Below are 17,564 nucleotides of genomic sequence, written 5' to 3'. Positions count from 1 at the left end.
TTACGGTGATCTATTACGTATTAGAGTCTGTTGTAGTAGTGGTAAGTATAAATGTGATGTCAGTGGCAAACGTGGCTAAACTTAATAGGATTTTATTCCGAAAACGCCGTCAACGAGTGAGGAAATACTTTGCAACTAAAGGTAATGGGACATGTTTAGCGTGCTTATTTTCACTAATGTCCGAAAGAACGGATACCATCCATATCTGCATAATTTGTAGTAACTGTACACTGCATTCGCACCTATATCCCCCCTCCCCGTTCCGTCTAGGCCACACTACTGCTAAATAGCGGATATTTCTTCGTCATGTATTTCCTCTAAGTTTAACCATTCTTGAAACTCTCACAAGCTGGAGCCATTTACGTGGCAATATTCTAGATCCTCTAAAGAGACATATACAGACTTCGCGTGCCTCTCCTATAGCAGATAGGATTGTCAATGCCAGATCCAAAATACTATCTTCAACACTATCGATACATTAATATTAAACATGACGCATCAAAACATCATAAAGATGTACAGAGGCAGCGATTCGATAGGGAAGGTACGAAAATCATTTGGGAGTTGGTTGACCATCATTTGGCAGAAGGAACAGAGCTTCTGGGCGGCCCATTCTGTAGAAGCCATAGCCCGATTCTCTGCTGCATGAGGACAATCAGCATTTCAAAGTGCAGCCCTAGACTAGCTACTACATCCTCCAAAAACATTACTCGATATCAACGGTTTCAGAAACCTGACTATCATTATCTAAATGCGTACGGGAAACTTTCAAAATGTGCCCTCACAATTTAAATGCTGTAACCCACTGTCACGGAAGGCGCAGTGGTTATCGCACCTGCCTAGTAAGTAGATCCCTGGTTCTATTCCCGGTCTGGTACACATTTTTGCTCGTCTACATTTACATCTACATTTATACTCCGCTAGCCACCCAACGGTGTGTGACGGAGGGCACTTTACGTGCCACTGTCATTACCTGGCTTTCCTGTTCCAGTCGCGTATGGTTCGCGGGAAGAACGACTGCCGGAAAGCCTCCGTGCGCGCTCGAATCTCTCTAATTTTACATTCGTGATCTCCTCGGGAGGTATAAGTAGGGGGAAGCAATATATTCGATACCTCATCCAGAAACGAACCCTCTCGAAACCTGGACAGCAAGCTACACCGCGATGCAGAGCGCCTCTGTTGCAGAGTCTGCCACTTGAGTTTGCTAAACATCTCCGTAACGCTATCACGCTTACCAAATAATCATGTAACGAAACGCGCCGCTCTTCTTTGGATTCGTTGATTCTGCTTAATGTCTCCCTGCAGTTGATAGCAGTCATCCCCCTTCAATTTACATATATTGAGACATATATTTTAATATAACTTCTGGGGCGACTATGACCGAGAGCCTTTAACTATGAGCCGCACTTGCTTACATATGATAATGAGAGAAAAGAAAAAATAGTTCTATTTTATGAACTGCCTCGATGTTATGTTTTGCCAGTCTGTGTTACCTTTTTTTGCCAGATTCAGTGTTACCTTTCTCGCCGAATACTGTTACCAGTTTTGCCGAATCTGTGTAATTTTTTGTCAAATGCCTTGTTTTTTGCCAGTTTTCGTAATTTTGCCAATTTCGATTACACTGCCAGTTTCGGAGTATTTTTCTAATTACGGTATTTTTCGTCAATTTTGCTTTTTTTGTCACTTTTGCTTTTTTGTCACTTTTCCTTTTTTGTCACTTTTCCTTTTTGGTCACTCTGGATTTTTTGTCACTCTTGGTTTTTTGCCATTTTGGTTTCTTGCCATTTTGGTTTTTTTGCCATTTTGGTTTTTTGTCCATTTTGTTTTTTGCCAATTTTGTTTTTTTTTAACAATTTTGGTTTTTTTGCCAATTTTGATTTTTTACCAATTTTGTTTTTTGCCAATTTTGGTTTTTTGACAATTTTGGTTTTTTGCCGATTTTGGTTTTTTGCCGATTTTGGTTTTTTGCCGATTTTGGTTTTTTTGCCGATTTTGGCTTTTTTGCCGATTTTGGCTTTTTTGCCAATTTTGGCTTTTTTTGCCAATTTTGGCTTTTTTGCCGATTTTGGCTTTTTTGCCAATTTTGGCTTTTTTGCCAATTTTGGCTTTTTTGCCAATTTTGGCTTTTTTGCCAATTTTGGCTTTTTTTGTCAATTTTGCTTTTTTGCCAATTTTGTTTTTTTGTCAGTTTCGTAATTATCCTCTTCTTTGTTTTATTTTTCGTCAAATGTGGAGTTCATTTACCGAATTCGGAGTTATCTTTACCAAACTCGAAGTTATTCCTTTTTGCCACATTCGAGGTTGTTTTTGGCCAAATTCTGTGTTACTTTTTGCCAAATTTCGTGTTACCTTTTTTGTCAAATTCGCGCAATTCGGTGTTTTTCACGCAATTCGGTGTTTTTTACGCAGTTTTGTGTTTTTCACGCAGTTCGGTGTTTTTTACGCAGTTTTGTGTTTTTTACGCAGTTCGGTGTTTTTTACGCAGTTCGGTGTTTTTTACGAGATTCGGTGTTTTTTATGCCACTCTCGCTGAATTTTTCTTGTTAAATTCGGTGTTTTTCTCAAATTTCCGTGTTTTTTTTTCTTTTCCTGTGTTATTTTTTCCAATTTCGGTGTCGTTTGTTTTTTGTCAAATCCGGGGCTAGTTTTGATATGACATGATACACTCCTGGAAATTGAAATAAGAACACCGTGAATTCATTGTCCCAGGAAGGGGAAACTTTATTGACACATTCCTGGGGTCAGATACATCACATGATCACACTGACAGAACCACAGGCACATAGACACAGGCAACAGAGCATGCACAATGTCGGCACTAGTACAGTGTATATCCACCTTTCGCAGCAATGCAGGCTGCTATTCTCCCATGGAGACGATCGTAGAGATGCTGGATGTAGTCCTGTGGAACGGCTTGCCATGCCATTTCCACCTGGCGCCTCAGTTGGACCAGCGTTCGTGCTGGACGTGCAGACCGCGTGAGACGACGCTTCATCCAGTCCCAAACATGCTCAATGGGGGACAGATCCGGAGATCTTGCTGGCCAGGGTAGTTGACTTACACCTCCTAGAGCACGTTGGGTGGCACGGGATACATGCGGACGTGCATTGTCCTGTTGGAACAGCAAGTTCCCTTGCCGGTCTAGGAATGGTAGAACGATGGGTTCGATGACGGTTTGGATGTACCGTGCACTATTCAGTGTCCCCTCGACGATCACCAGTGGTGTACGGCCAGTGTAGGAGATCGCTCCCCACACCATGATGCCGGGTGTTGGCCCTGTGTGCCTCGGTCGTATGCAGTCCTGCTCGCCTGCACGGCGCCAAACACGCATACGACCGTCATTGGCACCAAGGCAGAAGCGACTCTCATCGCTGAAGACGACACGTCTCCATTCGTCCCTCCATTCACGCCTGTCGCGACACCACTGGAGGCGGGCTGCACGATGTTGGGGCGTGAGCGGAAGACGGCCTAACGGTGTGCGGGACCGTAGCCAGCTTCATGGAGACGGTTGCGAATGGTCCTCGCCGATACCCCAGGAGCAACAGTGTCCCTAATTTGCTGGGAAGTGGCGGTGCGGTCCCCTACGGCACTGCGTAGGATCCTACGGTCTTGGCGTGCATCCGTGCGTCGCTGCGGTCCGGTCCCAGGTCGACGGGCATGTGCACCTTCCGCCGACCACTGGCGACAACATCGATGTACTGTGGAGACCTCACGCCCCACGTGTTGAGCAATTCGGCGGTACGTCCACCCGGCCTCCCGCATGCCCACTATACGCCCTCGCTCAAAGTCCGTCAACTGCACATACGGTTCACGTCCACGCTGTCGCGGTATGCTACCAGTGTTAAAGACTGCGATGGAACTCCGTATGCCACGGCAAACTGGCTGACACTGACGGCGGCGGTGCACAAATGCTGCGCAGCTAGCGCCATTCGACGGCCAACACCGCGGTTCCTGGTGTGTCCGCTGTGCCGTGCGTGTGATCATTGCTTGTACAGCCCTCTCGCAGTGTCCGGAGCAAGTATGGTGGGTCTGACACACCGGTGTCAATGTGTTCTTTTTTCCATTTCCAGGAGTGTATTTTAATATAACTTCTGGGGCGACTATGACCGAGAGCCTTTAACTATGAGCCGCACTTGCTTACATATGATAATGAGAGGAAAGAAAAAATAGTTCTATTTTATGAACTGCCTCGATGTTATGTTTTGCCAGAGTCTGTGTTACCTTTTTTTGCCAGATTCAGTGTTACCTTTCTCGCCGAATACTGTTTACACTTTTGCCAAATCTGTGTAATTTTTTGTCAAATGCCTTGTTTTTTGCCAGTTTTTGTAATTTTGCCAATTTCGATGACACTGCCAGTTTCGGAGTATTTTTCTAATTACGGTATTTTTCGTCGCTTTTGCTTTTTGGTCACTCTTGCTTTTTGGTCACTCTTGCTTTTTGGTCACTCTTGCTTTTTTGTCACTCTTGCTTTTTTGTCACTCTTGATTTTTTGTCACTCTTGATTTTTTGCCACTCTTGATTTTTTGCCACTCTTGATTTTTTGCCACTCTTGATTTTTTTGCCACTCTTGATTTTTTGCCACTCTTGGTTTTTTGCCACTCTTGGTTTTTTGCCAATTTTGGTTTTTTGCCAATTTTGTTTTTTTTGCCGATTTTGGCTTTTTTGCCAATTTTGGCTCTTTTTTGCCAATTTTGGCTCTTTTTTGCCAATTTTGGCTCTTTTTTGCCAATTTTGGCTTTTTTGCCAATTTTGGCTCTTTTTTGCCAATTTCGGCTTTTTTGACAATTTTGCTTTTTTACCAATTTTGTTTTTTGGTCAGTTTCGTAATTATTCTCTTCTTCGTTTTATTTTTCGCCAAATATGGAGTTCATTTACCGAATTCGGAGTTATCTTTACCAAACTCGAAGTTATTCCTTTTTGCCACATTCGAGGTTGTTTTTGGCCAAATTCCGTGTTACTTTTTGCCAAATTTCGTGTTACCTTTTTTGCCAAATTCGCGCAATTCGGTTTTTCACGCAATTCGGTGCTTTTACGCAGTTCGATGTTTTTTACGCAGTTCGGTGTTTTTTTATGCCACTCTCGCTGAATTTTTCTTGTTAAATTCGGTGTTTTTCTCAAATTTCCGTGTTTTTTTCCTTTTCCTGTGTTTTTTTCCCAATTTCGGTGTTGTTTGTTTTTTGTCAAATCCGGGGTTAGTTTTGACATGACATGATAGTTAGAAGGAAATGAACATTTATTTTAGCGCCGAGGAAATTAGAATCAAATGGAAGTTCAACATTCAACAACTAGCACTTACGAAAATGGAGAGCAGCCGTTCTCAGGTTCATAACATTTTTTTATACGCGAAAATGACAAATATCGCAATATTTTGTAAAATTCGCCGATAGTTCGTTAAAAATCGTCAGTTTCGCGTTATCATTTTCGTCAAATTTTCCTGTCCGTAGTGATAACATGTACCGCATAATGCAGATGTAAGCTGATATCGAGAGCTACTCTAAATATTTGTATCGACTACTACAGTAATGGAAATCTACATTACCGGCCGCGGTGGCCGAGCGTTTCTAGGCGCTTCAGTCCGGAACCGCGCTGCTGCTACGGTCGCAGGTTCGAATCCTGCCTCGGGCATGGCTGTGTGTGATGTCCTTAGGTTTAAGTAGTTCTAAGTCTAGGGGACTGATGACCTCAGATGTCAAGTCCCATAGTGCTTAGAGCCAAATCTCCACCGGCCCCGCCTGCCGTGTGCCGCAGGAGGGCGTGTCGAGCCCCGGGTCGTCGCCCGGCGCTGGCGAGGTGCCGGGCGAGCTGCGCAAGGCGCTGGAGTGGGAGCTGTCGCTGGACGCGCGCGACCTGCGCTCTCACGCCTGGTACCACGGCGCCATCCCGCGCCAGCGCGCCGAGGACATCGTGCAGCGCGACGGCGACTTCCTGGTGCGCGACTGCTCCTCCCAGCCCGGCAACTACGTGCTCTCCTGCCGCTGCAAGGGGCAGCCGCTGCACTTCGTCATCAACAAGGTGCGTGCCGCACTGCCACTGCGTGGATTTCTTGTTCTTCTTCTGTGGCCCTACAGTTCATTGTGAACTTTGGAACCTTCAACAGTTCTCCGCCAAATATCACGATCCAACGCTCTAGCTTCCCCTCCCTTACAGCCCATTTCCAGAAGGTCTTCCACGATTCCATCTATTCATTTCGTTCTCCATCGATCCCTTCCTCTTCCTCCCCCACCCCCCACCCCCATCCGTGGATTTCCAATTACTGTGGAAACTCGATTAACCAGGCTAATTACTGTCGTAAGCCGTTCGGTTAATCGAAAATCCAGACAATTGAACTATTAACAAAAGTGATTTTTGTGTTACTAACTCAAGAAAAAACTGCGTCGCCCTCGTATGGATATCTTTTGGATATTTTGTCATATGCATATCTTTCTAGAGTTAATACATAACGTTAGGAGTTTATTCAAGCAAGAAAAAAGAATTACATTTATTAAAATTAACAAAAATCAATGTTTTTAAGAGATTAGAGACACCTTTTCGTACACAAGTACACACACTGAAGAGCCAAAGAAACTGCTACACCTGCCTAATATCGTGTTGAGCCCCCGCGAATACGCACAAGTGCCGCTATACGACATGTCATGGACTCGACTAATGTCTGAAGTAGTGCCGGAGCGAATTGACACCATGAATCCAGCAGTGTTGTCCATGACTACGTGGGGGAGCACATTTCTTCTGAACAGCACTTTGCAATGCACCCCAGATATGCTCAGTAACATTCATATCTGCCGAGTTTGGTGGCCACCAGAAGTGTTTAAACTGAGAGTGCTCCTGGAGGCACTCTGCAGGAATTGTGGACGTTTGGGTTGTCATATTCTCCTGCTGGAATTGCCCAAGTCCGTCGGAATGCATAATGGACATGAATGGATGCAGGTGATCAGACATGATGCTTACGTACGTGTCACCTGTCAGAGTCGTACCTAGACGTATGAGGAGTCCCTTATCACTCCAAGTGCACACGCCACACACCATTACGCAGGCTCCATCATCTTGAACAGTCCCCTCCTGAAATGCAGGGTCCATGGATTCATGAGGTTGTCTCCATACCCATACACGTGCATCCGCTCGATACAATTTGAAACGAGACTCGTCCGACCAGGCAACGTGTTTCCAGTCATCATCAGTCCAGTGTTGGTGTTGACGGGCACAGGCGAGGCGTAAAGCTTTGTGTCGTGCACTCATCAAGCGCACACGAGTGGCCCTTCGGCTCCGAATCCGATGTCGATAATGTTTCATCAAATGGTTTGCACACTGACACTTGATGATGTCCCAGCACTGAAATCTGCAGCAATTTACGGAAGGGTTGCATATCTGTCACTTTGAACGATTCTCTCCAGTCGTCGTTGAACCCGTTCTCGCAGCATCTTTCCCGGCCGCACCGATGTCGGAAATTCGAAGTTTTACCTGAGTCCTGATATTCACGGTATACTCCTGAAATGGTCGTACGGCAAAATCCCCACTTTATCATTATTTCCAAGATACTGTGTCCCATCGATCGTTCGCCGATTATAACACAACGTTCAAACTTAGCCGTGTGGAGTGGCCGCGCGGTTTCAGGTGCGGTGTCACCGATTGCGCGGCCCCTCCCGCAGGAAGTTCGAATCCTTCCTCGGTTATGGGTGTGTGTATTGTTCTTAGCGTAAGTTATTTTATGTAGCGTATCTAGGGAGCGATGACCTCAGCAGTTTGGTCTCTTAGGAATTCACACACATTTGAACATTTGAAAGTCACTTAAATCTTGGTAACCTGCCATTGCAGCAGCAGTAACCGATCTAACAAGTGCGTCCGCCGGCCGGGGTGGCCGAATGGTTCTAGGCGCTACAGTCTGGAACCGCGCGACCGCTACGGTCGCAGGTTCGAATCCTGCCCCGGGCATGGGTGTGTGTGATGTCCTTAGGTTAGTTAGGTTTCAGTAGTTCTAAGTTCTAGGGGTCTGATGACCTCAGAGCCATTTGAACAAGTGCGCCACACACTTGTTTCTTACATAGGCGTTGGCAACCGCGGCGCCGTATTCTGCCTGTTTACATGTCTCTGTATTTCAGTACGCATGCCTATTACAGTTTCTTTGGCGCTTCAGTGTATTTTATTAAATTACTAAACTACTGCACCCTTAATCGTGAACTACCTAACAAAAGTCACATAGGACAGTCACTGTAGTTTAATTTTGTTTAAGATACAGGGCTATTACAAATGATTGAAGCGATTCCATAAATTCACTATAGCTCCATTCATTGACATATGGTCACGACACACTACAGATACGTAGAAAAACTCATAAAGTTTTGTTCGGCTGAAGCCGCACTTCAGGTTTCTGCCGCCAGAGCGTTCGAGAGCGCAGTGAGACAAAATGGCGACAGGAGCCGAGAAAGCGTATGTCGTGCTTGAAATGCACTCACATCAGTCAGTCATAACAGTGCAACGACACTTCAGGACGAAGTTCAACAAAGATCCACCAACTGCTAACTCCATTCGGCGATGGTATGCGCAGTTTAAAGCTTCTGGATGCCTCTGTAAGGGGAAATCAACGGGTCGGCCTGCAGTGAGCGAAGAAACGGTTGAACGCGTGCGGGCAAGTTTCACGCGTAGCCCGCGGATTTCGACGAATAAAGCAAGCAGGGAGCTAAACGTACCACAGCCGACGGTTTGGAAAATCTTACGGAAAAGGCTAAAGCAGAAGCCTTACCGTTTACAATTGCTACAAGCCCTGACACCCGATCACAAAGTCAAACGCTTTGAATTTTCGGCGCGGTTGCAACAGGTCATGGAAAAAGGATGCGTTCAGCGCGAAACTTGTTTTCAGTGATGAAGCAATATTTTCTCTTAATGGTGAAGTGAACAGACACAATGTGCGAATCTGGGCGGTAGAGAATCCTCACGCATTCGTGCAGCAAATTCGCAATTCACCAAAAGTTAACGTGTTTTCTGCAATCTCACGGTTTAAAGTTTACGGCCCCTTTTTCTTCTGCGAAAAAAACGTTACAGGACACGTGTATCTGGACATGCTGGAAAATTGGCTCATGCCACAACTGGAGACCGACAGCGTCGGCTTCATCTTTCAACAGGATGGTGCTCCACCGCACTTCCATCGTGATGTTCGGCATTTCTTAAACAGGAGATTGGAAAACCGATGGATCGGTCGTGGTGAAGATCATGATCAGCAATTCATGTCATGGCCTCCACGCTCTCCCGACTTAACCCCATGCGATTTCTTTCTGTGGGGTTATGTGAAAGATTCAGTGTTTAAACCTCCTCTACCAAGAAACGTGCCAGAACTGCGAGCTAGCATCAACAATGCTTTCGAACTCATTGATGGGGACATGCTGCGCCGAGTGTGGGAGGAACTTGATTATCCGCTTGATGTCTGCCGAATCACTAAAGGGGCACATATCGATCATTTGTGAATGCCTAAAAAAACTTTTTTGAGTTTTTGTATGTGTGTGCAAAGCATTGTGAAAATATCTCAAATAATAAAGTTTTTGTAGAGCTGTGAAATCGCTTCAATCATTTGTAATAACCCTGTATTTTGTAATTGTCATTTGACATTAAAAAAATTTTCTCTTCATTGCTGCTACATTTAATTGTCGTAAACTCGCGGAATCACATACTGTTTGTTTTTCGAACCATTTGAAACCAGGGTTTCAAACGCTTCCGTGCGAAATGGTCCTGCATAATTTTCTGCATCTACGTTTTCTTCTGTTTCATCTGTTTGCAATTCGTGGTGTTCGATCGCCGCGCGGAGCGCCGGCGGGTGGGGCACAGATTAGACAGTGCAGAGATATAACGATGAGCCAAAACATTATGGCCACCCGCATGATAGCTTGTTTGTCCATCTTCGGAACGAAATACATCACCTATTCTGCATATCAGGGATCCTACACTTGTGGAAGTATGTGACATTAGATGTCTACGCACCAGATCACGCAATCCGCGAAAATAACGGGCCGCTGATTTGCATACGTGGTGATGGCGACCCAGGTGGGTTCCATAGGACTTACATCAGGCAAATTAGGTCGCCGAGACAACATGAGTTCATTATGGTGCTCCTCAAACCACTGTAGCACGGTTCTCGCTTCGAGAGACGGACAATTACATTGCTGAAAGATGAAAGCGCCGTCGGGAAAGCCATCAGGTATGAAGGAATGCAGATGGTTCGCAGCTGTTAGCGTGTCTTCGATTACTAACATAGGCCCCATGCAAACATAGGAGAAAATCCCCCGTAGCATAATACTGCTCCCACCAGCCTGTGTCTGTGGCACGGTACACGTTTCGAGCCGCCGTTCACCTCGATGACGGCGTTTGTGAAGACGACCATCGACCTAGTGATTCACCCGAAGGGCCGTTTCCATTGATCGACAGTCGAATCCCGATGATCCCATGCCCACTGCAATCGTAACTGACAATGTCGTTGGGTCAACATGTGAACAAAGTAGGTGTGGTATGGTGCGGAGCACCATGTTCGACAGTACACGGTGAATAGTGTGCTCCGAAACACTAGTGCGTGGACCACCATTGTGCTCTTACGGCAGAGATGTCACAGATCACCATCTGTCCTGCTTTGCTGAGCAGAAAAGCCTTCGAACAGTCGTGGACGTCCAATCATTTAGCGCCTAGAAGTAGTTTCACTGTCCTCCTACATCTTTCTGTAGGTGCTCACGACAGTAGCATGTGAACATTCGACCAGCCTCTCCGTTTTTCAGATATTCATAGGGTTTGCGTAGTAATAATCTGCTCCTTGTCAAAGTCGTTTATCTCAATGGATTTCCCCATTTGCAGCCCCTATCTTCGCTAGGGTGATCCCCCATGCGGTTTGCTCCGCTTACACACTTTTGTCACCGCGTCAGTTGCCCACAAAGCCACCAGGCGGCAGTCAACGTCGCGATGGGCAGTGCCAATGATGTTTTGGCTTATCGGTGTGTTTGCTCGAGGTTGATAATCCAGATTATCCTGAATGCGTATAACTGAGGTCCGGTTAACTGAGTCCCCACAAAAATATCCTTTTAGAAATGGAAGAGGATGTAGATGAAGATGAAATGGGAGATAAGATACTGCGTGAAGAGTTTGACAGAGCACTGAAAGACCTGAGTCGAAACAAGGCCCCCGGAGTAGACAACATTCCATTAGAACTACTGATGGCCTTGGGAGAGCCAGTCATGACAAAACTCTACCATCTGGTGAGCAAGATGTGTGAGACAGGCGAAATACCCTCAGACTTCAAGAAGAATATAATAATTCCAATCCCAAAGAAAGCAGGTGTTGACAGATGTGAAAATTACCGAACTATCAGTTTAATAAGTCACAGCTGCAAAATACTAATGCGAATTCTTTACAGACGAATGGAAAAACTGGTAGAAGCGGACCTCGGGGAAGATCAGTTTGGATTCCGTAGAAATGTTGGAACACGTGAGGCAATACTTATCTTACGACTTATCTTAGAAGAAATATTAAGAAAAGGCAAACCTACGTTTCTAGCATTTGTAGACTTAGAGAAAGCTTTTGACAACGTTAACTGGAATACTCTCTTTCAAATTCTGAAGGTGGCAGGGGTAAAATACAGGGAGCGAAAGGCTATTTACAATTTGTACAGAAACCAGATGGCAGTTATAAGAGTCGAGGGGCATGAAAGGGAAGCAGTGGTTGGGAAAGGAGTGAGACAGGGTTGTAGCCTCTCCCCGATGTTATTCAATCTGTATATTGAGCAAGCAGTAAAGGAAACAAAAGAAAAATTCGGAGTAGGTATTAAAATTCATGGAGAAGAAGTAAAAACTTTGAGGTTCGCCGATGACATTGTAATTCTGTCAGAGACAGCAAAGGACTTGGAAGAGCAGTTGAACGGAATGGACAGTGTCTTGAAAGGAGGATATAAGATGAACATCAACAAAAGCAAAACGAGGATAATGGAATGTAGTCAAATTAAATCGGGTGATGCTGAGGGGATTAGATTATGAAATGAGACACTTAAAGTAGTAAAGGAGTTTTGCTATTTAGGGAGTAAAATAACTGATGATGGTCGAAGTAGAGAGGATATAAAATGTAGACTGGCAATGGCAAGGAAATCGTTTCTGAAGAAGAGAAATTTGTTAACATCGAGTATAGATTTAAGTGTCAGGAAGTCGTTTCTGAAAGTATTTGTATGGGGTGTAGCCATGTATGGAAGTGAAACATGGACGATAACCAGTTTGGACAAGAAGAGAATAGAAGCTTTCGAAATGTGGTGCTACAGAAGAATGCTGAAGATAAGGTGGGTAGATCACGTAACTAATGAGGAGGTATTGAATAGGATTGGGGAGAAGAGAAGTTTGTGGCACAACTTGACTAGAAGAAGGGATCGGTTGGTAGGACATGTTTTGAGGCATCAAGGGATCACAAATTTAGCATTGGAGGGCAGCGTGGAGGGTAAAAATCGTAGAGGGAGACCAAGAGATCAATACACTAAGCAGATTCAGAAGGATGTAGGTTGCAGTAGGTACTGGGAGATGAAGAAGCTTGCACAGGATACAGTAGCATGGAGAGCTGCATCAAACCAGTCTCAGGACTGAAGACCACAACAACAACATATCATCATCCGTGCCACACGCTCCGCCCATCTCAATCCAGATGATTTCACTATTCTTCTAGTGTTTTTCTAGTAGATGGATCTGCATAAATAGTATACACCTCATGACTGTACCTCCCTTTCTATGTTCCTGTTTTACAGTTTGGGCCAATGATTCTTCGCAAGTTTCTAAGACGTTTACATTGACGCGAAAAAATTGCAGCACCAAAAAATAACTAACGTAGAGTAATGAAATTTCGAGAATATATTCGTCTAGGTAAGATAGTTCAGAGATTAACGTTGCAGGATCATAGGTTAATGCAAACGCGATATAAGCCATTGCAAATGTAAGTGGCTTGTACGTTAATAACCGACATAACGGCCAGAATGTTGACTGCAAGCATATAAACGTCCCTGCTTTGTGTTTCATTATGTCCCGTATGTCAGTTTGTGGGACAGAGTTCCATGCCTGGTGCACTCGATCGGTCTATACAGGGGCAGTTGTTTGTGGATGACTCCACAATTCTCGTCCACTGATGTCTCATATGTGCTCTCTTCGACTGGTGGCCGAGCAGACCAGGGCAACATGTCGACTCTCTGTAGAGCACGTTGAGTTTCAACAGCGGTATTTGGGCGAGCGTTGTCTTGTTGGAAAACACCGCCTGGAATCCTGTTGATGAGTGGCAGCGCAACAGATCAAATCCACAGAAAGAAGTACAGATTTGCAGTCGTGGTGTGTAAGATAACTACGAGAGTGCTCCTCTTTTCATACGAAATCACATCTCAGATTACACTAGGTGTACGTCCAATGTGTCTAGCAGGCATATGAGTTGGTTGCAGGCCTTCAACTGCCCTGCCATCACTGGCACCGAGGCAGAAGCATCTTTCATGAGAAAACACAACAGGTATCCATTCTCCCCTCCAGTGAGCTCTACCGAGCGAGATGCCCCAGTGGTTAGTACACTGGCCTCGCATTAAGGAGGACGAAGATTCAAACCCGCGCCCGGCCATCCTGATTTAGGTTTTCCGTGATTTCCCTAAATCGCTTCAGGCAAATGCCGGGATAATTCCTTTGGAAGGGCACGGCCGACTTCCTTCTCCATCCTAATCCGATTGGACCGATGACCTCACTGCATAGTCCCCTCCCGCAAATCAACCAACCAACCAACCAATCCAATGAGCTCTCGCTTGAGACCACTGAAGTCACAAATGGCGGTGGTTTGCGGTTAGAAGAAGGCACGGTACAGAGCTGTCCTTGAAGTAACCGATTTGTAACAGTTCATTGTGTCACTGTGGTGCCAACTGCTGTTCAAATTGGTGCTGCAGATGCAGTACGATGCGCCAGAGCCATACGCCGAACACCATGGTCTTCCCTCTCAGTAGTGCGACGTGCCTTACAGGCATTCTTGACTAACATCAACTCACCATGTCCAATCTCAACGGTAACTGAGGTTGTCAACCGTTACAGAATTCACGTATTGGTGCTACTACTACCACTCTTATGCGATTGGTGTGAAATTTATGTAGACGTCATCTTTCAGCCGTAGTAACAGGCGTACCACCTCTCGTTTACATCGCACAACTCCTTGGTGTGTCGATTTTTTTCCGTCACTGTACAAGCAGTGATCTTGTAAGTGTTCTGTAAATCGTTAATTTTCTGATACTAGTTAAGAGCCTTGAGCAGAGTAGTTTTTTTTTAAATTATTTTTTAAATGCAAAAGAGGCTCTTTTGTCTGCTATTAATCTCTATTCAATTCCATAAGAACTGTCATTTCAGTGGGTGCTGTGAGTACCAGGTATTTAAACTGCTTAGCTTTATCAAAAGTGTCCAGTGCTATTGAGGGTGACAAGTTCCCCTTGCGTGCTATCCCAGCGACGTCAATATTTCGTTTTCTATTGGTGCAAACCGTATTAACGAATTTTTATTACAGTACGATAAATGCCAATACTTAACTTTGAGAAATTTATAGTGAGATGCCGCAAGGGAAGGGCGACATGAAACATAAGCAATCTCTTCAGTATATACTATTTCTAATACAAGTGAAACAATACGGCCCATAAGTCGCTACTGTAGCGTTCGTAGAACGGCTAGCCTTCAACTGGGCTGAGGCCAGGCGTAGCGGCGTCTACGAGGGGCGTTTGAAAAGTCCGTACAAAGTCCGAGAGATGGCACCACCGGCGCGTATCGAGGTCATGTTTAGTTAGTAGCATCTTTGGAAAGAACGCACACCAAGTTTCAGCCATATTGGTCTATTTCTTTGTGTTTGGCATTCGTGTGAGTCAAGGAAGTCGAGTGATTGTCAAAAAATGGACGAAAAAGAATTTCTTGTGGTGATTAAACATTACTTTATGAAAGGCAAAACGCCTCAGGACACTAAAGAGAAGCTTGATAAAGATTACGGTGACTCTACACCTTCGATTAGAACAGTTTAAGTGGTTTCAAAATTTTCGGAGTGGCCATATGGGCACAAGTAATGCTGAACGTTCTGGACGCCGTGTGCAGGTTACGATTCCAGATATTGATAAAATTCATGATATGGTGATGGATGACAGAAGAGTTAAGGTGCGTGTGATTGCTAGAGCTGTGGGCATCTCGAATGAATGGGTACATAATATTATGCATAAACTTTGGACATGAGAAAGCTATCCACAAGAAGTTATTCGCGACTGCTCACGCTTGACCCAAAAATGGAATCGTGTGAAGTGTAGCAAGGATGGTTTGCAGCTATTCAGGAAGAATCCGAAGGATTTTATGCGTCGTTTCGTCACTATGGATGAAACATGGATACATTAGTATACTCCTGAGACTAAACAATCTAAACTATGGGTTACCAAGGGAGAATCTGCACCAAAAAAGGCGAAGACCATTCCATCGGCCGGAAAGGTTACGGCGACTGTCTTTTGGGATTCACAAGGGATAATCCTCGTCGACTATCTGGAAAAGAGTAAAATTATTGCAGGTGCATATTATTCGCAAAATTAATGGAAATAGGATTGCAACACGTTTCACATCCCCCCCCCCCCTCCGCATTCACCAGACTTGGCTCCCTCGGACTGCTATTTGTTTCCCAATCTGAAGAAATGGCTGGCGGGACAAAGATTTTATTCAAACGAGGAGGTGATTGCAGCAACTAATAGCTATTTTGCAGATTTGGACAAATCATATTATTCAAAAGGGATCAACAAATTAGAACAGCGTTGGACGGTGTGTATAAGTCTAAAAGGAGGTCCGCAGCTCGTGGTCTCGCGGTCGCGTCCTCGCTTCCCGAGCACGGGGTCCCGGGTTCGATTCCCGGCGGGGTCAGGGATTTTCATCTGCCTCGAGATGACTGGATGTTTGTGTTGTCCTCATCATTTCATCATCATTCATGAAAGTGGCGAAGTTGGATTGAGCAAAGGTTGGGAATTTGTACGGGCGCTGATAACCGCGTAGTTGAGCGCCCCACGAACCAAACAACAGCAACATCATCATCATCTAAAAGGAGATTATGTCAAAAAATAGAAAAGGTTTACCCCAAACATGTAAGTAGTTTTTATTTTTGCACGGACGTTTCATACGCCCGTCGTATATTCTCTTCGCCTAGAGACTGCTGCCGTCTCGGTGTCGTCCTAAAGAGGGCTCGGTCAGCGTACTATTGGCTGACGTCTTCTTCACAGCCCTCTCTACTCTAACGTTCCTGAACTACGTGCCAGCTCTTTACGTTAGGACGGAACAAGGACGACGACGATAGCATAGCGTATAATTACGTACAGTCCCGACGTAGCGCCAAGTGAATTTCACCTTCTTGGTCCGATGAAGCAGCACCTGTGTCAGTCCAAGTTTTCGTCGGGCGACGAGATTCTGGAGGCGGTACAAGAGAGTATGTGCACGACGCCACAAGATTCACCCGTGACCGAACAAGGAAGCTTGGTCAGTGATGCACCAAGTGCATCCGGGTTGAGGCACAATATTTAGTAAAGTTATTTTTGTCCAGTGCTGTTTCCCCAATAAAAAGTTTCATAAAGAAACCGCCTTTACTTTTTTACTTGTTGCAGTATATAAACGATCTAGTGGATAACCTCGGAAGCTCCATCATGCTGTTCGCAGACAATGATGTAGTGCATAGACAGATGGCAGCGAAATTGCAGGAAGAACTGCAGAGAAACGATGATTGGTGGAGAGGCCGTCAGTTGACGCTGAACGCAAGGAAATGTGACGGATTGTACATAAACAAGCGAAGAGATCCGATTGATAATAAGTGATTCGAAAAAGAAACAACCGTAAAAGACCTAATTATACTGTACGACAAACAGTGGAGAGACCATATAAAAGTTAAGTGTAGGAAATACAAATGGCGTGCTGAGATCCATTGGGGGAATGGTAAGAAAATGTAATCCATTCTCGAAAGAAGTGGCTTACGAAACACTCACTCGTGCTTTTCTTGACCACTGTTCATCAGTCTGGATTCCTCACGAGGTTGGTTTAATTGCAAAGATAGAAAAGAGCCAACTGGGAGCGGCGCGTTTCGTCACGGGACCGTAGGTGAAGCGCGAGTGCTTCACGGAGATGCTCATCCAAACTCCGATTACAGGCGCTACAAGGCAGGCGTAGTGCACCACAGAGAGGTTTACTGTTCAAATTATGAGAGCTAACGTTCCAACAAGAGGCGGGCGACATATTAAAACTTGCCACACACGGTTCACGAAGTGACCAAGACGCGAAAATCAGGAATCAGAGCTCATGCGGGGTTTACAGACAGCTGTTCTTCCCTTCCATCATTCATGAATGGAGCATGGACGATGGGACATGATAACGATATCAGAAGCACCCTATACGACACCCGGCAAGGTTGCTATAGATGTAGATGGAGGTGTAGGTCTGGAAACCGATTTCCCATTACCGCTTCTGGTTGGTCACGTAAACACTCAAATACCAACTCGAAATTTTGTTTTCGAAGCTCCTGCAACCGACGTCCACTCCATTAAACACACAATCTCATTA

At 45.1% G+C, this 17,564-nt stretch overlaps 1 protein-coding gene across 1 annotated transcript in view; it reads left to right on the top strand.

Annotated features, from left to right (window-relative positions):
- Positions 1-17,564, top strand: part of LOC126263555 (breast cancer anti-estrogen resistance protein 3 homolog) — a 1,210,178-nt gene that overhangs the window by 1,072,824 nt on the left and 119,790 nt on the right. The window contains exon 6 of the mRNA XM_049960647.1: positions 5,749-6,012. Within this exon, the coding sequence (XP_049816604.1) occupies positions 5,749-6,012 (264 nt within the window). The remainder of the gene's footprint in view (positions 1-5,748; positions 6,013-17,564) is intronic.

This window comes from Schistocerca nitens, chromosome 6 (genome assembly GCF_023898315.1).
Source record: "Schistocerca nitens isolate TAMUIC-IGC-003100 chromosome 6, iqSchNite1.1, whole genome shotgun sequence".
Classification (NCBI taxonomy): domain Eukaryota; kingdom Metazoa; phylum Arthropoda; class Insecta; order Orthoptera; family Acrididae; genus Schistocerca; species Schistocerca nitens.
Note: the sequence above shows the minus strand (reverse complement) of the source record. Positions and strands in the feature narration are given on the sequence as shown.